General features: G+C 39.9%; 1 protein-coding gene across 1 annotated transcript in view; it reads right to left on the bottom strand.

Moving 5' to 3' along the window:
- SLC44A5 (solute carrier family 44 member 5) overlaps window positions 1–26,462 on the bottom strand; it is a 349,369-nt gene that overhangs the window by 44,455 nt on the left and 278,452 nt on the right. The window contains exons 6-12 of the mRNA XM_044005170.1: window positions 24,773–24,901; window positions 21,013–21,073; window positions 18,872–18,995; window positions 16,354–16,437; window positions 12,495–12,607; window positions 10,649–10,780; window positions 4,648–4,747 (exon numbers count right to left, since the gene is read on the bottom strand). Coding sequence (XP_043861105.1) covers window positions 4,648–4,747; window positions 10,649–10,780; window positions 12,495–12,607; window positions 16,354–16,437; window positions 18,872–18,995; window positions 21,013–21,073; window positions 24,773–24,901 — 743 coding nt within the window. The remainder of the gene's footprint in view (window positions 1–4,647; window positions 4,748–10,648; window positions 10,781–12,494; window positions 12,608–16,353; window positions 16,438–18,871; window positions 18,996–21,012; window positions 21,074–24,772; window positions 24,902–26,462) is intronic.

The raw sequence follows: 26,462 nt of genomic DNA, 5'->3' as shown, positions 1-26,462 counted from the left end.
TGATTGAGTGATACCAGCCCCCTCGATGTTTCACAGATGAGACCCTCCATCTCTCTGCTCTGGGTATTTCCTCTTGCTGTCCCCCATGCCTAGAATGTTCGCCCTCTTCTGCACTGACTACTGACTTCCCTGGCTTTCTTTAATTCCCAACTAAAATCCCATCTTCTTCAGGAAGCCTTCCTATCCTCTCTTAATTCCAGTGGTTTTTTTCTTAGTTAATTTTCTTTTATTTATCCTGTATATAGTTTGTTTGAACACATTTGTTTGCTTGTTATTAGATTGTGAGCTCCTTGAGGGCAGAAACTCTCTTTTGCCTTTTTGTATCTCCAGTGTTTAGCACAATACCTAGAACAAAATAGGACTGACTGACTAAGAGAAAGGTAGGACTTCAGAATGTCCTATATCAAGTAGGAGGCACAGACCTGACTAGATTGTTTGCCAACATTCATCTCAGATTATCAATTTACAAATGGTTCAACTTTTTCCCAATTTATTTCAGAGTTCAAAACCAGCAGCATACCTACAGAATCATATATAAAAGTGTCTTTTTGGCAATTAAAACCCTTCCCAACATAGATCCCTCTTGTCTTTCCAGTCTTCATACACCTGCCTCCCTTCCGTATACCCTGGGATCTGATAGCACTGGTTTCCTTGCTGTTCTTCACACAAGACTCTGTCTCCAACACTGAGGCTCTTTTAACTGGCTGTTCTCCACTTCTGAAATGCCTCCCTCATCTCCTCCTCATGGCTCCCCTGAATTCCTGCAAATATCACTGAAATTCCAGCCTTCTGAAAGAAATCTTTCTTAGTCTCCCTTAATCCTAGAATCTTCCATCTATACATAATTGTTTACATATTGTTTCCTCCATCCCATTAGATTGTGAGCTCCTTGATGGCAACAAATATTTTTCCTTTCTTTGTATCTCAAGCACTTAACATTGTATTTGGTACATAGTAAACTCTTAATAAATGCTTGTTATAGAACTAGCTGGTCAGCAAAGAACACAGTGAGACAGACTTGATGCTGAAAGCCACCACGTGACTAGGAATGGTGAAAAGAGCCATAGATGCCAAGACATAAGAATGGGTTCTGTCCTGAGCTCTGTTCTCCTGTGTACCAGGCTGGCCTTGTAAATATGGGCCTGACCATATCACTTTCCAGGCACTTGGTTCTGACTTTTAGATTGCAGCTCATGTTGGAGTCAATATTTCCCCTTGGAACTTTGTTGATGATTCAATCTATCTTGGCTTCTAATTGCTGTGACCTTAAGTTTGGACAATCCTTAATAGCCTAATAAAGCTGGCAAATGGCTAGAAACCCCCCAGCAGCATCTGTCCTAGAACAAAGAGTAAATCATGGCATCAACAACTTGAACTCATCACTGCTGACATTGACAAGAAATAAATATATGAATATAAACAAAGGCAAAAAGCAATTCCCAGCACATATTCCTGGTGAGTGGAGATGAACAACAAGAAGCTGAGCAGAAGTGGGTAGTCATGCACCGGGTAGAGAATAGATGTACAGACAGCATGGCTGGAGTTGAGTGAACATCAGTGATCCTAAGTGACCAAAGTTAGTCAAAAGCTATTTCTCCCTTTCCATTGACTCTGGCCTCTCTGACTGCTTCACTGCCATAGTACATGATAACCCATCTGTTGTCATAACCAGCAAGGCATTGCAACACATGCCTTTCATCCTAAGTACTGATTTTGTTTTTTTAGAATCACCCCATCATACACAATTTTCTTTCAAACTACCCTAATAATGATGAAAACTTTAAGGACATTGATAACCTTTTCAATATAAGAAGTTAACAGTTTGACTTTAATGAGTCTCTTATCTTTAATGTTTTCTTTACATTTCTTCTGAATCTTTTATATCAAGTTTTCCATTCTGTTCTGGTCTTTTTGTCACAAATACTTGAAAGTGTTTCATTTAATCAAAAATCCATTTTTTTTCATTCAGGATTATGCTCAACTTGGCTGGGTAAGTTATTCTTGGTTGTAACTCCAGCTCTTTGGCTCTTTGAAATATAATATTCTAAGTCTTTTACTGTAGAAGCTACCAGTAAGGCTGAGGCTAGCAGATCTTGAACTCAGGAGTTCTGAGCTGTGGTGGGCTATGTTGCCTGGGTATCCCCACTATTTTTGGCTTTCTTATGATGAGCCCTGAGTAGAGCAGGGCAGAGAGAAGGCACCAGATTTTCTAAGGGAGAGTAAAGTGGCTCAGGTCTGAAACAAAGCAGATCAAAGCTCCCCCATTTATCACAGTGGGATCAGACCTATGAAAAGATCTGCATTTCCAGTCTTGGTGAGCTAAGAAGACTAATGTTCAACAAACAAACAAAACTTGTGCATGACCAAGTATCCCTCTACAATAACAGTGGCCCCAAGGGCCAATTTGTTTGTTCCTTAAAGATTCTAGGTGCAATAACAGCTGAGGGCTGAGCTGCATCAGCACCATGGCCAGTGACCGGTTTGGTCCTTTGGCTGCTGATTCTTGTGCTAGCTACTCTTGTGAACATTTTAAAAAATCACTTGATTTGAATATATATGTTCATAGAATTCTTATTAAATATGTACATGATATGAATTTGAGAGGGACAGATACTACAATAGGTGACAATTGGGATCCCAAAAATTTCCAGTAGGTTGAATTGAAACTAAAAAAATAAAATCTAATGGTGATGTATAAATACATTTATGTGCATTATATTAATTTATATCATATTGTGATAAAATAATGGGATTTAGCAGATACTCAAAGGCCCACCTGGAGATTAATCTAAACTGATTGAATTAAGTGAGAGTGATTGGCTGCTGATTAGCCTACTTCAAGTTAACTAGATTGTAAGCACACCTGGCTAGCCCTTAAGAAGGTATTGTTCTCAGAAGCTAAAGACTTTGAACTCAACTTGAGATCACCTTCAAGTCCAGTGAACCAATGGATTTGGATGACACTACCCAATCAACTTGAATCAGTGTGTAAGGACTGCCTCTACTCCAGATCTATAAAAAGCTTCCACACTTAGTTTGAGGGAGTTCATGGTTGAAGCAGGCTCATGGTGGAAGACTTGAGGAATAACCAGACCAGGCTGGAACTCTGGGCTAGAAAAGCCTTTTCTTAACTTTCTGAACTCCAAGTGAATACCTGGTATACTTTAATAAATGCTTAATGCCCAAAGACTGGTGCTAAAGCTTCTAATTTAAGGCGACCACACATTTAGATTTTAAACATATATATATATATATATATATATATATATATATATATATATATATATATATATATATATATATATATATATACACCACATAACTTATCTTTAATTGGAAAGCAAAGAATAAAGGAGCTATAGCTAGACAGCAGTTAATGGATTGTAAATGCAATGAACCAACTGTGAGACATCATGTCCAAAGTGGTTAATGTGATACTGGGCCACATTAAACAATGTATAACTTCCCGGAGAAGGGAAGACAGTGCCCCATCATATTTAACCTCTCAGATGGCGTCCAGAGCATCACATTTAAAAAAAAAGAATATTGACAATCTGGAGTATGTCCAGAAAGGGTAAATTAAGGCAGTGAAGGAATTCAGAATGAGGCTGGTGAGGAACATTTGGGGGATGGTTAGCCGAGAGAAGAAATTAGTTGGGGGTGGGGGAAGTGGGGGACTGATTGCTAACTACAAGTATTTGAAAGGCTGTCATGGGGAAGAATGGAAATTGTTCTCTTTGGTTCATAAGGGAAGTACTAGTGAGCTGGAGCAGGGGAATCATTTGGGGGGCTCATGACAAAAATTCAATGACAGAGCTTTCTGAAAATGGAATTGTGATAGAGGGAGTTCCCCATTATCAGAGATGTTTAAGAAGAGACTAGATGAGGGGCAGCTAGGTGGCACAGTGGATAAAGAACCGGCCCTGGATTCAGGAGGACCTGAGTTCAAGTCCAGCCTCAGACACTTGACACTTACTAGCTGTGTGACCCTGGGCAAGTCACTTAACCCTAATTTCCGCCCCCCAAAAAGAAGAGACTAGATGAGCTTCTCATAGGTTTTGTAGATTTATCTTCAAAATAGTACAAAAATTTAAGAGTTGGAAGGGATCTTAAAAATTCTCTAAACTAACTTTTTTACAAATAAGGAAACTGAGGCCCAGATAGATGGTGTGACTTAACTAGAGTTACATAAGTATTAAATATATTCTAAATTGGAGTTAGAAAAGACAACTTCTATGGTGCCTTCCCTTGCAGTTTAGCTTGACCTCACTTATTTTTTTTTCCTGAGGCACATCTGTGATTTCATTAATGTCCTGGTCATTCCCATTACCAATGCAGATTGGCACTTGTTATACTACTTGGAGAGTCTCCCGAGACAGGAAGAGATTAAGAGACTTGTCCAGGGTCACTCAGACTATACATCTCTAAAGCAGGACTTGGATTAGGGTCTTCCGGACTGAAGCTGGCTCTGTTTACACTGTTGCTTACGAATTAGTGTACCAGCCTCTGACCAGGCATGTCACTCTAAATTCTCGTCCAAGCCCTGTCACCTAAAGGGCCTCCTTGGGTTGTGGCTGATCACCCAACACATCACAGTCTCTGTGGCTGAAGATGACTCTCATTCTGTAGCCCATGTTAGCTGCTTACCTGCTCCCCTCCTTCAGCAATGTAACAGCAACTTGGATTCTCTTTCTCAGGAAGCAAAGCATGAGGAGAATGAGCACTTCCAGGATGCAGAGTAGGATCACTAGAAAAGAAGACATATTTGAAGTTGGGACCCCCAAACACAGAGAGGACTTTTGGTGATGCCTAAGGGGTCAGCTTTACCATCCTATTTGGCATGGAGTCTTAGCTCAAGCAAATCCTTTCCCTCTGGGCAAAATCCAAACCACATGTCAACATGCTATTTCCAAAGATGCCCAGAAATTCTAGAACCCCAGCCAGCCAGTTGACTCTGCAGAGATATCCAGGACCATCTTCACTTCAGACACAGAAAAATAATTATTTGGAGGAGCATTTTTGAACGGTCCAGGCCTGTGATTTCTTTATTGTAGAAACTCCCTCCACCAATGCACATCAGCAACTCATCTGAAACTTAGCATCTACAAGTTACCTGCGACTCAGAGAGGTTGAGCTGAGCTGCCCACAGTCACACAGCTATTGTGGCAGAGACAAGGCTTGCCCCCAGTTTATTCTGAGGCTAAAGTTGGCTTCTGCATCCCACGAGGACTTCATATGTATGTCGATGTGTCCATATTGTTACCCCCCACTAGAATGTAAGCTCTTTGAAGGCAAGGACTTCTGGAGCTAGAGCTCCATATTCCTAGCATTTAGTAGAACACCTGGCCTGGGACAGACACAGGATAACAGCAGCTGACATTTATATAGTGCCAGAGTAAATGCTTCTAACATGTGTCCTATATCTCCCTGGGTCTTTACAATAAGCCGGTGGTCTGGCTCTTATTATTGCCACTCACATTTGCTAGCTGAGAAAGCTGCGGCCAAGAGAGCCAGGTGCCCAGCCCAGGATCATATGGCTAGTAAGGAGCTGAGGCGGGATTCCAATTCAGGTCTTCCTGACTCCAAGTCCAGTGCGGGAGCCACTGGGACACCTTATTTGTGTATGGCCAGACCGAGCATTTACTAAGCATTCCTTTTCTATGGTACATCAAAGTGGGCAAAAATCCCTTGCCTGTTATCTTCAGTAAGCGCTTATTAGGTGTTGATTTATTGATGCATAGGAACAAGATTGCTAATAAGATCTGGGAACAATTAGGCTGTGAGCTTCTGGGGAGCAGGCCTTTTCTTTCCTTTTTATTGCCAGTAGTTAGCACAAAGCCAGGCAAATGGGAGGCACCTAATAAGTGGGTGTGAACTTGACTAGTTGGCACTTCTATATCACTTGAAGATACAAAATATGTCACATACCAAATATCACTCCAGATACTGAAGAGATGCAAGGGGACAGGTCAGTAGAAATGATCCCTCCCGTTTTATAGTGTTTAATTCTCCCAACAACCCCATGAATTAAAGTATTATCATTCCCATTGGAGAAGTGAAGCAACTGAGCTTCAGAAACTTATTCAAGGTCACCCCACTAAGAAATACCAAAGCAGAGACTCGACAGCCTGGGTATTCCTGGATGCTAGGTCCAGCATGCCACTCCATTACACCAATGGGGGGGGGTGCAGAAAAGGAAGAAGAATTCCTTCTACAGACCACTTTGGACTGTTGCTCTTGCCCATTTCCTCTCATTTTCCTTACTATTTTCTCATATTTTGGTTACTAACTCAAAGAGGTGGGAATGTTATGCTTCACTTGAAAGAAGGTTTTGGCAATGAATCAACTCGTTCCAGTGCAATGGCCTCCTTCTGGTTAAGTACACATTTTAATTTCATGCAAATGTATTTGCTTAAAACACAGAAATTAGGACCAAATGAGAGAGCTTAATATGGCCGTATTAAAAAGTAGCAAATGCTAGGCTGAAATCACCACCTGCTGATGTTGGGACACGAAATGAGACATGTCAAAGTCATTTCACCTTCTGGCTTTGCATAAAAGATGAACAGCCCACTGAATATGAAAACTTCTATTCTCTGTGGGATAAGCCCTTCCTCCCTAAGTTTTAATGTGAGTCAAAGGTTTGGAGCTAGTAGGAGACTTTCTGATCATCTAATTCAACATCCTCCATTTGCACTCAAGGAAGTGGAGGTCCATAGATAATATATGACTTGTGCAAGGTCACAGAACCAGCTACTTCTAAATCTAAGATGAGATCCCAGGTCTCCTGGTTCTTCCTCCAGTTTGGGATTGGGCTTCCTTTTGTCCTGGGCTACTATTTTCTCTTGTTATAATATAAAAGTATTATAAGAAGTTTCTTATTATCAGATAAAAGGAGACAACATTGGGAGCTGGATCCAAAGTAAGGAAAGCCTGGGTTCAAGTCCTGCTCCTGACATCCTGACTGTGGCCTGGGAAAATCTCTTTCTCAGGGTTCCAGGCAGATCTAAAACTCTCCACTGAAGAGGAGGCACTAATTTGCTTTGGTGGCATGCACTTCCTACATCAAGGGAAACACAGGCCTATCCTATCCCCTAATATAAAAAGGTATTTACCAGATCTTTCTACAATTGAATGCTATTCCATAGCAATGTCTTTGACACCCGTGAATGAGGCTCTCCTTGATGGAAATGATTTGTGCTGGATTTGATGAAAAGAATGCTTGTCATGTGAGCATTTCCCTGAGAATCCTTAGTCCTGCTGATGGCAATCCATCTCTCTCATCTCAATGAAAAATATTTGATTTTCTTTTTTAAAAAGTAGGCTGATATAAAAAACAGCAGTTTTTGTAATACTCAGAGTTCAATAAAACTGTCAAACCCACTTCTCAAAAAAATTTAATTAAGCATATACACAAATTGCACAATACAAAAAGACAAATGTTGAGTGCAAAATATTTCCAAAAGGATAATTTTACGTTACCACTATAGACCTAAAAACAATATTTTTTCCAATTTTGTGTAAAAACAAATTTTAACATTTGTTTTTTAGAATTTTGAGTTTCAATTTTTCTCTCTCCTTCCCTTCTTCCTTCCTTGAGAAAGCAAGCAAATTGATGTTGTACATGTGCAGTCATGTACAACATATTTCCATATTAGTCATGTTGTGAAGGAAAACACTAACCAAAAAGAAAACTAAAGTAAAAGATAGTATGTTTCTGTCTGAAGTCAGACATCATCAACTATTTTCTGGAAATGGATAGCATTTTTCATCATAAACCTTTGAATTGTCTTGGATTATCATATTGCAGAGAAAGCTAAATCATTCCCTGTTGACCATCATACAATATTGCTATTACTGTGTACAATGTTCTTTTCTGCTCATTTCACTTTGCATAAGTTCATTTAAGTCTTCCCAGGTTCTACTGAAAGCATCCTGCTCATCATTTCTTATACCACAAAAGTATTATATCATAATAATACACCCCAATTTGTTTAGCCATTACCCAATTGGTGGGCATCCCCTCAATTTCCAATTCTCTGCCAACACTAAAAGAAAGGCTATAAATATTTTTGTACATATGGGCAGTTTCCTTTTTTTTTTCCTTTTGGGGTTATAGACCTAGTAGTAGTATTGATGGGGCAAGGGGTACTGTATGATTTTATAGCCCTTTGGGCATAGTTCTTAATTGCTTTGCAGAATGGTTGTATCAGTTCACAGCTACATCAACAGTGTTTTAGTGCCCTAATTTTGTCACATCCCCTCCAACATTTGTCATTTTTCCTTTCTATAATATAAGCAAATCTGATAGCTGTGATGTGGTACTTCAGAGTTATTTTGATTTGCATTTTTCTAACCAATAGTGATTTGGAGCATTTTCATGTGACTATAATTTTGATTTCTTCTTCTGAAAACTTCTAGTTCATATCTTTTGGCCATTTATAAATTGGGGAATGATTTGTATTTTTTGTAAATTTTACTAACTTCTCTATATATTTGAGAAATAAGGCCTTAATCAGAGAAAATTGCTATAAAAATATTTTCAGTTATGATTACTGTGGTTTCCTCTCCCCCCTGTTTATCCTTCTTTCTCTCTTTTCACCCTGTCCCTCCTCAAAAGTTTTGCTTCCGATCACAGTCTGCCCTATTTTTTATGTATCCCCTCTCCCAACTACTTGCTCATTTTCCCAGCTTTTTTCTTGACTTTTAACTCTATGTCAAAGTTGAGCTCTGCTTCTGGTGTGAAGTGAGAACTGTCCCAAGTTTCAGGTTTCTGTGCTTCTGTTTTCAGAACTAGTTCTGGGAGTCTGTAAGTTTTCAGTTCTTCCAAGGTGGTATGATCAAAGGAGAGGTGTAGTCACTGCTCTCCTGGTTTGTGCTCTATTCTGTGAGTAACCACACACTTTTCCACCCTGGAAATGTGATAAAGGAGCTCAATCCTGCAAGTATTCCTCCTTGCCCTGGGACTATGACTTGGCACTGAGTATAGGGAATGCAACAGAGTCATACATCCATTGTCAGTAAAGTGTACCCTCTAATCTCCTTCTGGCCAGTTGTGTGACCCCTTCACTGTCTGGGGGCTGAAAGCTCTAGAGGCTGCCACTGATAATTGAGTCACCTTAAAGTACTGGTGGTGGATTTCCAGGGCACAGTCTGTACTGTATTGAGCTCCACTCTCACCGCCGTGAGACAGACCTTTCCTGACAAACTTCTAAGTTGTCCTGGGCTGGAAAATTGTTTCACCCTGTTCTTTTTTGTTTCTGCTGCTTCAGAACTCATTTTGAGGCATTGTTTTAAAGTGGTTTGGAGGGAAATTGGGAAGAGTTCAGGTGGTCCCTGGCTTTACTCTGCCATCTTTCATTTAACTTTTTTAAAAAGGTGTTTCTATCTAGTTCTAGAACTCTAATAAACATTTGAATAAGCAAAATTAACTTTGCATATTACTTCTAAATTCTACAATGAAAAATTTGAAATAATATTTGATTGCAAAAGGGCTCTATTAAGAATAAGAATAACTTATTTTTTTCTTCTAGGTAGGGAATATTGACACCTAGTTCATTAAAAATCCCTTGCATGGATATCAGGTTAATTATGATGAAATTTTCACATACAAACCCTTTCACAGTCACTTACGAAGTCTGCAGCCATTGAAAATACAGTGTTGTCTTCTATTGAAAATCAACTTCACTTCAGTTACTCTCATTTACTATATGCCAACTTCATTTCATGTGAAGGGGGGTGGGTATTATTGTAGCTATGTTTAACCCTGATAATAGTCAAAGGCTGTGACACATTATGGAGCACTAGATAAATAGCTGGCTTCCAGAAGGGAAAACGCACCTGGGTTCAAGTCCTGATTTTGACCCATACCAGCTGTGTGACCTTGAATAACTCACTATCCCTCAATGTCCTAGGGATTCCTTACCTTTTTTTGTTTCATAGAATCCTTTGACAGCCTAGTGAAGCCTATGGACCCCTTTTCAGAATAAAGTTTTCAAATGCATGAAATAAAATGTATAGAATTTAAAAGGAAGTCAATTATTTTGAAACAGTCTCCCTCTCTGTAGTTTATATAAAATGTTACATATGTATATGTGTATATATATATGCATGTGAGCATACATATATGGCCTATATTCATAGACCCCAAGGTTAAGAAGCCCTGTTCTAAGGCTATAGGTTGCAAAGAGTGAGCTAATCTGAATTAACAGGGAAAGTTCTTTAGGTGGCACACCCTATATAGATGAAAGGCTAAGTTGAGGAGGGAGGGGAATCGGTGAGACTAGATGAGAAAAGAAGAGAGGATGGAAGCAGAAGGAGAACATACGTATAACCACAGGGTCATACAATGGGACAGCTGGAAGGAACTGGAGAGAAACTTGAGGTCAGTATTATTTAATAGATGGAGAAGCTAAACTTCAGTAAGGCTGACATACTCGGATCTTGTGACCTCTGAGTGACAGAGATGCACCCAAGGGAATCTGGAAGGGCTTGAGGTCAGGGATACACTGGCTGCCAACATTGTGGGTCATCCTCATCAGGTGTTCTTGCCAAGGATGTTTCCTAGTCCTATGACCTCCAGCAGCTGGCCACACAATTTGACACAAGACGTATTGTATCTTTAACAAAGATTTGAAAAGTCACTTACTAAAGGCTAACCAGGTTTGCTTCAATTGCAAGTAGACTCTGAAATCGGACTGAAAGCCAATGTCATAGATAGAGACTTGGGTTCCAGGTTTTGAGTGAAGACGTTCAAACTCGTGGTAACAGTCCCATATTCCTTTAAAAGAGAATTAGAGCCAATAAGCCAAGAATTTTCTGGAACACTAAAAAGGAGAATGCTATTCTCAAAATTTTCTACCAGATTTATTCCTACCTGGACCTAATTTTTATTTCCACATTATATACTTTATTTGAAGCTAATAGACTAAGTGCTCTATGACATTTCCAATTAGATATTTCTACCTATCTATTTCATTGGGGAGAGAAGGAGGCAGGAGGATCACCTTATACTTGCATCTTTACAATAGAAAAACTAAAAAATGTATCTTCACCACCAAATTTGGGGCTTTTGACTTTGAGTGGCCAATTCCAAACTAAAGAGAAAGTCAACACCATTCCAGGAAGCTCTAGTTTTCTTAGTGAACAAGTGGTTTAGATTTTTGGTTCATTAGCAGAAATGAGTTTTAAAATCCCGAAGTGTAGACTAATGGAAACCCTTTCTTTCAGGTGGGTGAGAAAATAGTTATTAATAATGGATTTGGGGGGGAAGACAGGGATCAGTTTCAGTCCTTTCTCTCATCCCCCCCAACTCCAGAAAGTTCATCTTTTGTCTGGGATAAGCCCAAGGGAACAAAAGAAATGGAGATAGACTTTTGTCTAGCTCAGTGAAGAAGCACACCTAGATACAGGACTTTGCCCTTCAGTGAGGGTATTTTGCACACTCTTTTCTGGTGTCATCTGTAGAGTTTATTTTAATTTAGACCACCCTCAAGTCATGTCATTCAATGGAACTGAATGATGCAAACCAATTAGCTTTGATCAATGTATAATGACCTGCCTCTACCAAAAGAGGATAAAACTTTTGGCCACACCAGGGCCTGCCTGCCCCCCTCTATTGCCCCTCTCTCTCTGTCTCTCTGGCTCTCTCTCTCTCTCTCTCTCTCTCTCTGTCTCTCTCTGTCTCTGTCTCTGTCTCTGTCTCTCTCTCTCTCTCTCTCTCTCTCTCTGGCTCTCTCTCTCTCTCTCTGTCTCTGTCTGTCTGTCTGTCTCTCTCTCTCTGGCTCTCTCTATCTTTCCCTCTCACTCTCCCTCATGCTCTTGCTCTCTCTCGCGCGGTCTCTCTCTCCCTCTTTCTCTCTTGACTCACTCTCTAGGCTTTGGATGCTCTCTCTTGGTGCACACTCTCCCTCTTAGGACAGTGTAGGTCTGAAGGCCTGAGACCATTAAGAGTTAGGGAGACACATGATCAATACTTTACTGACATATAATATTAATTAATAATAAATACTTACAGCCCAAACTGGTATAATAACAATTAATTATAAAATACAGTTGTAGCAATAACTTCCTTGAGGACAGGTATCATTACTTTTTTGTCTTTGTAACCCCATAACTTAGTAGTCAGTCAGTCAATAAAAAAGCACCTACTGTCACAGTCCCTAGACCATATAAAATGCTTTAAAAATGTCTGTTGATTGACTTCTTGATTGTGACAGTCTGATTTAGGTTGGCTATGGGTCCCTGTAGTCTCCAAACTCCCCACCATGACTAGGAAATATTTGGGAATTTTGATATTTTTAAAGTTAGGAATCCCTCATCAATCATGATCGAAAAATACAGAAACAAAACAAGCTGAGTTTCTTTTAATTGCCCCCCTCGACTATTCTTTCCTTATGAAAAATAATGATTTGGGCCCCCACCAGTCTTGCTCTGTGTTCTATCCACAGACCCCAGGTCCTCAAAACTTGTTTTAAGAGTGGAGAGATACCTACCAATTGCTACAACGAAGATCAAACCAAACACAAAGAACCACAAGATGATGCCGGCAGTGTATTTCAGGAAAAACAGGAAGAGAAAGCTGCTGATCATGGCGAGGACTAGACCACTGCAAGGGAGAAAAACACGCATGTGAGGATGGAGGATATCTGAGAAGCCTGTGAAAACATCCAGTGCTCAGTCTCTGAAAGCTTGCCTGCCAACAGTGTATTCCTATCAAATCAAAGACCCAGTAAAGACAGGATGTGTATTTCTGCTTCACAGCCACCCCAGCTGCAGCTTCTTCATCCTGATCCTGAGATATGCCATGGACCACCTGAGGTTCAACCAGGAGCTGTAAGCTTGGCCTAGCCCTGCAGCCTGACTGCCAGTGACACATGGACCATTCCTTCCTACCCTACAGTAAACAAGCTTCTCACAAAATGCACTGACCACAAATGATGAGTGAAAAATACATTATCAGCTCCAGGCACTTTCCATTATGCTTAATGGTTATACCTACTAGAATGCTGGGACATTCTAGCCACAATGCTCACAATGCCTGCAGTAAACTCTCTACTTGCTGGTGATTTTAGATAGATACTACTTGTCATTTGGGGGAAAGCTCCATTAATTCCTGTGCTTTCTAGTATCTTTTAATAAGAATGATAATTGTATTTTGTCAAAAGCTTTCTGTGTCTATTGAGATAATCATATGATTGTTGATCTTGTTAATTATATTGATAATTTTCCTAATATTGAACTGGCCCTGCATTCCTGGTATAACTCTCACCTGGTCATACTGTATGAGTTTTGTGATATATTACTGTAATCTCCTTGCTAGGATTTTATTTAAATTTCTTGCATCAATATTTACTAGGGAAATTGGTCTGTTAGTTTTCTTCTCTGTGTTTGCTCTTCCTGGTTTGGGTATCAGAACTATATTTGTGTCATAAAAGAAATTTGATATGACTGCTGATTTTTCCAAAGACTTTATACAGTACTGGAATTAATGTTGGGGAGAATTCACTTGTGAATCCATCTGGTTCTGGGGATTTTTCTTAAGGAGTTAATTTATTACTTGTTAAATGTACTTTTCTGAGATAGGATTATTTAAGTATTCTATTTTCTCTTCTATTAATCCAGGCAATTTCTATTTTTGTAAATATTAATCCATTTCACTTAGAGTATCAGATTTATTGGTATGTAATTAGGCAAAATAGCTCCTAATTGCTTTTTTATCTTCACTGGTGATGAATTCACCTTTTTCATTTTTGATGCTGGTAATTTGGTTTTCTTTTTTCTTTTTTTAAAAACCAAATAAACCAATGATGTACCTATTTTATTGTCTTTCTTCATAAAACCAACTCATGGTTTTATTTATTAGTTCAATGGTTTTCTTCCTTTCATTTTTATTAACCTCTCCTTTGTTTTTCAGGGTTTCCAATTTAATGTTTAATTGAGGATTTTTAGTTTGTTCTTTTTCTGCTCCTTCTGTATTTTATTGATGCCAGCATTTAGAGCCCCCCAAAATTCCCTTACATATTGCTTTGGATGGATTCCATAAATGTTGGTATGTTGTCTCATTGTTGTCATTCTCTTCAATGAAATTATTTATTGTTTCTTTGATTTGTTCTTAGACCCACTCATTCTTTAGGATTAGGTTATTCAGTTTCCAATTAACTTTTAATCATATTTGCATGTCCCCTTTATTGAATATAATTTTATTGCGTTAGAGTCTGAAAAGGATACATTTAATATTTCTGGTTTTCTGCATTTGGTTATGAGGTTATTATGCCCTAATGCTTGGTCAATTTTTGTGAAAGTACTATGTACAGCTGAGAAAAAGGTACACTCCATTCTATCTGAAAGTCAAATTTTCTATTTACGTTTTCATCAGGAACCCTTGATTTTTACAGTTTATGTAGTACTGGGATTAATTTTTCTTGAAATGTTTGGTAAAATTTGCTTATAAATCCATCTGGTTGGGGCAGCTAGGTAGCGCAGTGGATAGAGCACTGGCCCTGGAGTCAGGAGTACCTGAATTCAAGTCCGGCCTCAGACACTTAACACTTACTAGCTGTGTGACCCTGGACAATTCACTTAACCCCAATTGCCTCACACACACAAAAAAAATAAAAATAAATCCATCTGATCCTGGGTTCTTTTTTCTCTTTGGAAGTTCATTTGTGGTTTGTTCAATTTATTTTTTTCTAAGATAGGGTTATTTAAGCATTCTTTTTCTTGGTCTGTTCATTTGGATAATTTATATTTTCATAAATATTTATCCATTTCATTTAGATGGTTAGTTTTACTCGTATGTCATTGAATGTAAATATTCCTAATAAATTATTTTATTTCTTCTTCATTGTGAATTCACCTTTTTCATTTTTGATACTAGTAATTGGATTCTTGTCTTTTTTCAAGTCAAATTAGTTAATTTAGGTTTATTTGATTTATTTAAAAAACTTGCTATAATGTGGAAATATATTTAACATGTTTGTACGTATAAAACCTATATCACATTGCTTGCTATCTTGGTGAGGGGGGAGGGAAAAAAGGAGAGAGAAAAATTTGGAACTCAAAACCTTACAAAAATGCATGTTGAAAACTAAAAAAACCCTATTTCTTATAAAAGATAAAAATAAAATATAAAAAACTTAGTTTCATTTATTAGTTTAATGGGTTTTTCCTTTCAATTTTCCTAATTTTTCCTTTAATTTTGGGGATTTCTATTTTAGTGTTTAATTGAACATTTTTAATTTGTTAATTTGGGGGGGGGTGATAATTGCATACCCAAACACTCAGGCTCAGGAAGCTCAAACTGTACAAGAATTTTCTTTGCAAATCAAAGAACACAGAAAGGATTTACTGCTAAGTCCAATGAGAGTCATGACCCATACACACACACACACACACACACACACACACACACACACACAATGCACCACAAATCTGTCTATCTACCATGACTAACAATGCCTACATCCCCAAGGTACGGGTTCAGCATGTAGGTAGGGGCTTTGTTCTCACAGCTTTCTTTTAAGAGCCATTGGTCCAAGCTCTGTGTTGTTCTCATTTTTTCTATTCCCTGTAGCTCCCCTCAGTTCCCAGAAGTTTGTCGAAGCTTCTCCAAGCCCTATTCCTCCCCCAACACTGCCAAGTTTCCAGAAGCATTAAAGCCCCCTCTACTTCATGAAGCTCCCCTTTACTGATGGCTTCCACAGTTCTACCACTCTCCAGCAGGTGGCGCTGATCACCTTCTCTCCAAAGAACCAGGTCTCTAGTAAATGGTTCATGCTGAGTGATGATTCTGGAGCCTGGGTTGGATGAATATGGCTACAGTTAAAAAAAAAAAAAAAAAAACACCTTGGGCCAGAAAAACTTCATTTCTCTGAAATTCCTTCTTGTGTACCTGAGTTTCCCTGCCTTCCCACACATGTCTCTTAGCATGTTGTGGGAACCTGCTACTGAGGAAGACAAATGGTGATACTAGTTGGCTTGGATAATGTCTCCAGTTCAATCAATAAACATTTAAGAGCCTACTATGTGTCAGGCACACAACCAAGCTCTTAGGTTATAACCGGCGCTAAAGGGTTCAATAAGAAACCTTGTTTCAGTTATTTTACAGACCATGTGGAGGCCAATGGCCCAAGAAGCTCATGGAGAAAGCCCTTCCTTATTCCTCCAGGGGCTAATTCTCTCTTCCTTCACCACTTCGATTAAATTCGCATATCTGTAGAAATGTCCACAGGCCTACAGTTGGAAGAGCAAGACTTCAGAGGACACGTAAATCTTAGCTAGTCCCCCCCCCTCCTAATTGGGTAGGGGGGCAGGTTAGGACCCACATCAGATTTTAAACATCACAGCACTTACGTGAGAATCCAATGCCAAGAACTTACAAAATCTTCAAACACTTTCAGGCCGATTGTTCTCGTAGTAAGGACCAGATTGATACCACTGAATTCAAAAGAGAAGAGAGAAGATTCCAGAAAATCCGCTTTCTGGCTTGCCTTAAAAAGAAGTGGGGCTAATGCAGTGACAGGTTTTCACAAGCTGCTTTTTCAGTGCTTGTTTTGAAAGACCTCTTGGTGATGTTTGTTTGTTGCTAGCACAAAGATACGTGCAGTGTCACCTTCTTAGTAACCCTGCAGACATTGGGAGCATCACAGATTAAAGCATCACTCCCCAGAACGTCACGCAAATGCCATTTTAATAGTGCACACAGTATCCTCTGGGGGACAGAAATGGTTGCACAGAAAAGGAACTCGGGAAATCTGCTTGTAACTCACTGAATCCATGCAGTCAAAAGTCAATATCAGCCTCAAGTCATCCTTAGTACCACCCATTGTGTGTGTGTGTGGGGGGGACTCCTTTGGGAATGCTTGGACAATGATACAACTGCAAGGAGATGGACAGATGGTAAGACAAGGTCAGAAATTATTTCTCCATGTGGCAGCCCAGTCCTAAAGCCCACTGGCATGGGACACTACTTATGGTTGGAGATCAAGGTCCTACCTCTAAGGAGAGTATCCTATAGCAGGGGCTTTGGGGCTATGGTTACTTTTGGACCCCAGAATCACCTCGATTTCCCCATTTTAAATTTAAAAAAATTTTTTTTTGGTGAGGCAATTGGGGTTAAGTGACTTGCCCAGGGTCATATAGCTAGTAAGTGTTAAGTGTCTGAGGTCAGATTTGAACTCAGGTCCTCCTGAATCCAGAGCCGGTGCTCTATCCACTGTGCCACCTAGCTGCCCCTGATTTCCCCATTTAAGTCAACCTTGTAGTATGTGCCTTATTTCCTTCTTTAATGGTATTTTTATGAACATTGTAACGATTGGAATGACGCCACCTGCTGGAGACTTACTGTAGAAGAGTTCTGCCCATGAAGCGAAGGTCTTTGAGGGCAAGACCAGGAGTCTTTTCTTTGGCGTCAGGAAGTGATGCAGACTAGTGGGAGGAGGAAGGAAGAGACTGGCGCTCGCTCTTGGGCTCTTTCCTTGGGACTCTGGTGGAGAGCGGAGCTAGAAATGTGCTCTCCCTTTAATAGATAGGACTCTAGGCCTTTCTCTCTTTTTACCAAATTCTTATTCTCCTTAATAAATGCTTAAAAGTCTAACTCTTGCTAAAGCTTATAATTTATTGGCGACCACTCATTGGATATTTTAGACAGACTAGCTAGAATTTTAGCCCTTAACAACATGAATACTATGTGTCTGGTATCCACATTAAAACTTCCAGATATCTGTGAGTTGTTTTTTTCTAACCTGTTTTCACAATATTGTAATAAACTGTCTTTACTCTCTTCACAGGATTGAGGTTTAGAGCTGAGAGAGGACCTTGGAGGGCCTCATTTTACATATCAAGAACTGAGGCATCAGAGACTAAGGGAGCTGTCCAAGGTTACTTGGACAGCAAATGGCTGTGAGGATGTTGAAAACCAGGGCCTAGGTTCCCAATCCAGCCCTTTCCACTTCTTTTCTAATTGAATCCCTACCAACTTTTAAGGAAGTCAACAGAAATGGCTCTAAAAGTATTTTTAAAACCTTTCAATTCCTCCTTTAAATTCAGCAGCCCTGAGACATTGAGACCAGATATCCTAGTCATGTGTATGCATGGAAGATGGCGCACTCAATGATAATGAATAGCAGAGTGCCATGCAGATCCCTGGGAGCTGAAGAAGCACAAGTCCACATAGAGTCGTTACTTTAATGGTCATCCCAGCCCTGTCTCTGTCCCTCTGTCTCTTTGTCTCTGTCTCTCCACATTTTGGACTAATTGCTGTAGTCACGTATCTTTGTGCTAGCAACAAACAAACATCACCAAGAGGTCTATTTTTGAGATTCTTTTTGGGGAGTGTCCTTATACCAGGAGAGAACTAGCCCACTGCATGAATAGAAGACCAACCTTAGAATCAGGGGCACTTGCCCCTGACATCAAATCTTACCTCTGACATCCCCCATGGATGTGCCCATGGAGAAGCCAATTACCTTCTCGTTGTCCCTAGGCAAGTCTCTAAAGCTACAAAGTGCAGACAAGTCACCTCTCTCCATCTCAATATCAATCAGATCATAGGATTTGGCCCCAAACAAATCCCTAAACAGGAATCTCTGAGTGATGAGGAAACTTTCTCATAGGTTCTGCCATGTTATCATTGATACTTCTTCCATATTTGCCATTTCTTGGTTTTACAAGCATCTGGGTAATTTTCATTATTCCTAGATTCACTTTCTTTCTCTGTCTTTACATGGAGCTTTGGTGAGCCTGTGCCCATTACTCAATTCTGGTTGAAGTTATAGGGAAATAATGATGAATTCTTTTACCCCCCCCCCCTGCCTTATCCTCCAAGAAGCCCCAGCCCCAATCCAAACAGAAACTCAGGACATAAACATACTTGACACCTTTCCGAAGATCGGTAACATTTCTTATATTTCCGATTCCATCAAAGAATGTTGTCTTGTTTTGTAGTGCCAAAATGCCATTGATAGTATTAAAGTCAGGGAAACATCTCTTGAGCACTGTTAGAAATGAATGAAAAGTCAGCACTCCCCCTCCACACATACACAAGGATCCCTTATGATGCAGCTTCCCCATATTGAAGCCTTCTGATGTTTAACATTCACTTCTTGCCAGATGATGTGTAAATGACCCAAAGCAGACAGTTAACTGCCTATTACTTGATGATAGGAACATTTCCTGATGGTCATAAGCTAAAAGAAAAAGTAAACCTGCAACCTGCTGGGTGTTTTGCAATAAGACTGTTCAGTGGCTCATCTTGAACACAAGGCATGACATGGGAAGAAACATTGAAATAATATTTATTGCCCATTGTAAAATACTTTCATAACCATATCAGTTTGGATTTTATGAAGGGGAAACATGTTTTCTCTTAGGGAAAAAAAAATAGATCCTCCTTCAGCCAACCCTTGCAAATTAAAACTTCATGATGAAGTAGCAACCAAGTTCACATTTGGGCAACTGAGGGGTGGTCTTTTTGATGGCTTAACACATTTTCTCTCCCCCAGATCACTTTCCTTTTTGTGGGCTTAGGCTAGAAATTTTGAAGCCATAAAAACAAATTCTATTTTGCTGATGCAAGTGATACTGACAAGGGTTTTATCAGAATCTTATCTTTTGGATGCTGCTTCTAATTGAACAGTGCCCTTAGCCAGGTACTGGAAAGAGGAGAGAGCTTCTGAGGTCTCTTCCAACTCAGGGGCTGGGATTCTGTGATATTCGGATCTCTAATAAATCCCCCACCCACATTTCTATAAGAAAGTGAGAAAGATCAGATCAGAATACATTTATCTTTATAAGTCTAAGCTGAGAATTGCCACAAATGAACTTATCCTGTGACAATTAAAAAATATGAGGAACATAGCTTCTGGGTAATTTAATCATTTTATTAATAAGGCCAGTAGGTTATTAATAAAAGAATGGTCATTGAATACTGCTCTCAGACCAAAGGCTAAAATGGTTTTTGGTTTTGGTTTTTGGTTTTTTGTGGGGCAATGAGGGTCAAGTGACTTGCTCATGGTCACACAACTAGTAAGTGTTAAGTGTCTGAGGCCAGATTTGAACTCAGGTCCTCCTGAATCCAGGGCCAGTGCTTTATCCACTGTGCCACCTAGATGCCCCCTAAAAGCTAAAATGGTGGTGGACTCACAGCTTATATATACTTCCAAACAGTAGGTAGTTCATCAGATGGCTAGCAATCTAATTGGTTGACATGACTGGAGGTGGGTTATATTTCAAATGAGGTCTTGGAATATGACACTTGAATCTTAGTCAAAGAGACATCAGAGAAAGATGGTAGACCCCACCCTAGCTGATTGGAGCACAATAGCTTCCACCTGGGTGTGGTGTGGTACAAGTCTAAATCTGTAAGTATTACAAAGGTAAAGACTAAATTAAAACATTAATAAAAGGAGGGGTATGAAGTTCCCCATGATTTTGGTTATTGATAATTATTTCTCACAATCCTTGCAAATTAGAATGTGATCAAGTAGCAATTCAATAGGGCTTTTAAAAAAAATCAATCAATAGTAATGAAGAAAAATTAATAGATCTTTGTTATGTCCTTCCTGACCAATCCACCCCCACAAAGATGGTGATGCAGTGGATCTGTGACCGAATTGATACAGATCCTCCTGCTAGAAATTCAGATTTCAGCTCATCCATGCCTCCCATGCCTCCCCAACTTGTGGGACTCATCCACAGGGAGCTTTTCTACTCTTCCCTTAACTTAATGTACCAATGGAGCATTTGATTTGGGTTTGAATTCCTGTTCTAGTACTATGACCTGGATAAGTGACAAAACCTTTCTGGACCTAGTTTCCTTATCTATAAATTGAGTGTGTGGAATTCATTTTTTTAAAGTGGAAATGGTTTAAAAAAATTTATTCAGATATGTATATTTGCAAGTGACAGCAAATAACTGGCATGACTTTTTCACTTTTTAAAAAGGTTTTTATCGTGTAGAGACTGTGTCTAAATCACAAAGTCTGAATTTAAGATAAAATATCAATCACTCACAAGATCTGCTGGGAAAAATCATTGATGGGCAATCTTCATCCCGAAAAACTTCTGATGCAGGCTAAAAGCAGAAGGAACATGTAGTATTTAGTAGACAGGCAATACATTACTTTTATCCTTAATGTAAAAACAAAATGCTTTTTCAATTAAAATTTCAAAATGTGTTCCTTTTTAAAAAACAAACAGCAAAATGGACTCATTAAGTTACTTCCTTTAATAATACATGCAGGTTTCAGGGATACTCATTAATTGAGGAACTCCTAAAGAAGTCATGGTATATGATTGTGATAAGAAATGATGAGCTCATTGACTTTGGAAAAACATGGATAGACTTGCACTAAATAATAAGTAAAATGAGCAATCTAGAGAATGTTGTATATAGTAACAGCAATACTGTTTTAAGAACAACTTTGAGTGACTAAGTCATTTTGACTATTATAAATACCCAAATTAACTACAAAGGATATGTGAAGGAAGATGCTATCTGTATCCAGAGAAAGAACTAATAAATAGGAATATGTATAGCATGGTTTTACATATACATAGATACACAAGTACATATATATTTGTATCTAATGCTAGCATGCATGGGAGGGACTGAAGGAAGGGAAGAAAGAAAATTACACTATGACTTTTTTTTCTCTGTGTGTGTATATATATATATATACACACACACATATGTGTCTGTGTGTGTATGTTTATGAAAGTAAGTTGTACCTAATAGATTTGTAGTTTCATGTTATGGAAATGCTTGTTTTATTTTTATTCATCCATTTATTTATGAGCAAATGAGGTTAAATTACTTGCCCAAGGTCATACAGCTAGTATTTGAGGTCAGATTTTAATTCAAGGCCTCCTGACTCCAAGGCTGGTGCTCTATCCACTGCACCACCTTGCTGCCTTGGAAAGCTTGTTTTATGTCTTAACTTAAACATTTTAAAGTTAATGTCAGGAGCACTTGAATAAAAAAAAAGAATATAAAAATAATACATACTAGTTGTCTATTAAAAATGTTCTTATATTGGAAAGTGAGGACATGCCCACCCATTGAGGAAGGGCTAAATAATTTATGGTTATATGATTGCAATGAAATGCTATTGTGTTGGAGGAAATGATGATGGGGACCATTTTAGAAAAAAACTGAGACTTACGTGAACTGATACAAAGTGAAGGGAACAGAACCAGGAGAACGTTTTGTACAATAAGAACAGTATTATAAAGACAAACAACCTTTGAAAGACTTGAGAACTCTGATCGACACAATGACCAGCAACAATTCCTGAGGATTCAGGATGAAACATGCTCCCAAGCTCCTGATAGAAAAATTCTAGGCTTAGGTTGCAGATTTTCTGATATGGCCAAAGTGAGACTTTGTTGTGCTTGACTATAAGTGTCACACATGTTTGTACCAGGGATTTGGGGGGTTTTTGTTTGTTTTGCTTTCTCAGTGTGTATGTGACTGGGGTAGGTGGATAGATGACAGATAAGAGACAGAAGAAAAAGATCTTCATTTGAAAATAAAATTTAATTTTTAAAAGGGCTTTTCTAGGCCTCGGTTGAAGTTCAGTAGGCCATAAAAACCAAGCACTTCTGACCCACCCTCTTATGAGTTTATTCCAAAAGAATCCCAAGGATGCTGAATACTTTGATTTTTTTCCAGAGAAATACTGTCACAGTTTAAATGCAAACAACATTTTCTTTGGCAGGGCGGGGTTGCTTGGTTCAATCTTCTCTTCGAATCCCTAGGTTTGAGGTCGTGTGAGCCAGACACACCCACTAGACCTGAAAGCCATGTTTAGTTTGTCACAAAGACATCAAGGTTCCATCACCACAAGAACTAAAAATGTGCTACCAAATGTCATGGGGTGCAGAGCACCCCAGAGGTTCTCTGGGGCACATCAAGGAACCTTCTCCTTGACAAACTACACCAGAGGACAGATAACGCCTAGAGAGATAAGCTGAACCAAATCGGACTGAGCTAGTTTGGGATTCCTACCCTTCATTCTGGTCTCCCTTACCCTGGGGAGATAAACTTGGGTGTGGCTGCGGCCTTTGTGTTCTGAAGAGGGATCTGTAGCCACCCCTCACCCAATTCCTCTAGTCACTACCAGTGGGGGATGGTCCTCTCTCACTAAAGGAACTTTTCACGGGCAGATGGTCCACCCCCATCAGTCCTCTATAAAAGTACCTTCCAGTCTCCTGTTCGAGGAGATTTGGTACCTCTGAACCATGTGCTTTATGCCAATCTCCCCATGAAAAGTCCAAGGATTTCTTTCATGGTTTCCCTCTCCCCACCCTTCCCTTCCCTTGCTCCTAAATAAACTATCACCTTATTCTAACTATGTTTTGTGTGCAAGAGGGTGTAATTCTTTAAAGAGTAATTCCTAAGAACCCCAACCCCTACCCAACCCGTACCCCATTTTCCCCCATATCACAAAGAACTTACTTTTTTTCATTCATTCTTTCCCTTTTATTCCCTTCTCTCCTTTTTCTTTCTTTTCTAATCTCTTTTCATCTCCTTTCTTTTTACTTTCATCATGATTATTTTTCCAAATATATCCTCCCTCCCTCAAACCCCACTGCCCACTAACTCAGCAACTATTTCCTTGTAACTAAAGAAAACAACTGAGGACATTGGGGATCCTGCTGTGTTTGGCAACATCACAGGTGGGCATGGAGTGTGGAATGGGCAAACTAGCACAATGTGGGAGAACATTTCCATTAGTTTTTCCCACCTGAAGGTAATACTTCCAAAGGGTGTGTCAGCACACCTAGTCCATGCTCTATGCATACTTATGGTCAGTTTATTTGACATTCTGTACCCATAACCCCCCCCCACACACACACACACACACACATGCACACCTCTCCAAGAAAAGGAGGAAATTCATTCCCACATTTCCTTCCCAGAGACAAGACTGATAAAAGTACCTCGCTTTATTTTCATGATCTTTTCATCTAGATTCCTGTCATCAGTTTGTACACAGACCTCTAGGTTCTCTTTCATTCTCCATCAGTATGTCTCTCCATGTTTCTCTCAGGAGTCATTGTTTCTTGTAGTGCACTAATATCCTATCACATTTATATGCCATAATTATTCCCTCATTCTCCACCAATAACTAAAAGCTTTGTCCCCAGTTTTTTGCTACCACAAAAGTACTACTCCAAACACTCTCCAAAATGCTTATTGAACTGCTAACTAAGGCAAAGGTCAATATGGCTATTTACAGAGCCAGAAAAGTCAAAAGTAGCCACTGCCCCAGGTGCAACTGCCATCCATTATACCCAAACGGGCTATCACCACAGGGAGCTGGCCATGTCTTTGATCCAATCACTTTCTCAGTAATCTCTGCAATACCTGAGGAATTTGGTTGAGTTATGAAAACTTGGGGCAGCTAGATGGTGCCATAGTACCTTGAGTGCCTGGTCTGGAGTCAGGAAGACTCATCTTCCGGAATTCAAATCCAGCCTCAGATACTTATTAGCTCTGTGCCCCTGGGCAAGTCACTTCACCCTGTTTGTCTCAGTTTCCTCATCTGTAAAGTGAGCTAGAGAGGGAAATGGCAAACCCCTCCAGTCTCCTTGCCAAGAAAACCCCAAGTGGGGTCACAGAGAGTTGGACATGACTGAAATGGCTAAACAACAACAACAAACAATATGAAGACTTAGCTCTTGAGAGAGGCAAAGATGCCATGCTTGGGTTACCCAGAAGAGCTCAATCAGAGGTGAAATCCCCTTTTGGCTTGGGTCCCCTCCTTACCTTTAAGGGGTCATTAAAATCAGGCCGACAGTACTGCTGGTAGTATTGCCACTGGCTCTTGTCAGCGCGATGTTTTTTTTGCATGTCTATGAAGGTTAGAAACCTGTCTGGGCACTTGGAGACACAGAACTATAGAAAGGAAAGAAAAGCACAGAGATATGAGCCAAATGGGGAGAAAGCAGCCTTCTAATCAGAGCTGTGGATCCAAGAAGCAAAATGGTGGACTGTCCCATACACAACTCCATGAAAAGGCAAACTCTCTACCACAGCCTTGACCCGACCTTGCAAAGATCAGAAGCTAAACGGAGTGTTGGTGAGCACAGCGCCTTTGAGCCAGAGGAGACCTCAGCGATCATCGAATCCATCACTTTCCTTTTACAGTTGAGGAAACTGAGGTCCGGTGTTTTGTGCAAAGTCACACAACCAGTAAATCACAAAGACTCTTGGGACTCAAGCCCAGGTTTTCTCACTCCCAGTAGGGTATGTGTTTCCTACATAAGATGGAAGGAAGGAGTATTCTGGAATGAGCAGATCTGGGTTCAAATCTCAGCCATGAACTTGGCCAGGCTACTTCATCCCCTAAAGATTCAGTTTCCTCATTTGTAGAATGGAAAAGATGGATGAGAGCATCTCTGAAGTCCCTTCCAGCACTATATGAAGAAGTGGAAGGAGCGCTGGATTTGGGGTTAGAGGACCTGGTTTCCAATCCTTCCTCCGACACTTTCTACTTGGGCAAGTTGCATTGTCCTCGTTGGTAAAATAATGGGGTTGGACTACAGGGCTTCTGAAGCCACTTCGAGCTCTAGATCTAAGATCCTAGGAAGACAGGTGGAAAAAGCAGTGGCTTTGAGGTAAAGAGTCTTGCATTCAAATCTCACCTTGATCACTCAGACCTTCACCAAATCCCCTCCCATCTCTGAGGTTCAGTTTTCTCATCTGAAGAAACAACAGCAGCAACAGCAACAACCAAGCCAATGATTGACATTTACACAGCAAGACCTTGACCAATGATTTCTTCTTGGGTACATGGACCAGCCCCGGGAGGCAGGTGCTAGTCATCGCTGTCTCCATTGTACAGATGAGGAAATGGATACTGAGACATGGCTCGTGATTTGCCCAAGACCATGTATCTCATGAGTACCAGCTGCCAGGCTGGGTTGAACTAGGTGGCCCCTAAAGTGCTTTCTGGCCCCATGTTGGTTATGAGTATTCAGAGTTAGAGGCTCATCCCTGAAAGGAATCAGACAGCAAATGCCAAAGTGCTTGGAACACTGATAATCCATATTGATGAGGGCCAGCTCTTTCTCAACAACATGCAAACCATAATGAAGTTTTTATCACCCTAAGAAATGAACAAAACGAGAGCCATTTGCAGCAATCAATCTTTGTTAAGAATCCTTTCCAACGTCAGTTGGATGGGAGTGGAGATCCCACTTGCTTTAAGGGACGATCACTGCCAAATTGACTCACTGTGCTACTGTCCAGGTGAGGCAGGAGGCCAGCTCCAGAGTCACTAAGAGCCTGTTGGAACTCAGCAAAGAGATTCCCAGGGCAAAACATGCTCAGGGAATAGGCATGTGAGGAGGACCAGGGAAAGTGGGTGCTGTTATTTTGATTTTATTTACCAGCAAAAGCAAAGATGGATTAACTTAAAACAGCATTTGTCAAGTTAATTTGGCCAGGAATAGTT

Source organism: Dromiciops gliroides, chromosome 4, assembly GCF_019393635.1.
Source record: "Dromiciops gliroides isolate mDroGli1 chromosome 4, mDroGli1.pri, whole genome shotgun sequence".
NCBI classification, from domain to species: Eukaryota; Metazoa; Chordata; class Mammalia; order Microbiotheria; family Microbiotheriidae; genus Dromiciops; species Dromiciops gliroides.
The sequence above is the reverse complement of the archived record's forward strand: the minus strand, read 5'-3'. Positions and strand labels throughout refer to the sequence as shown.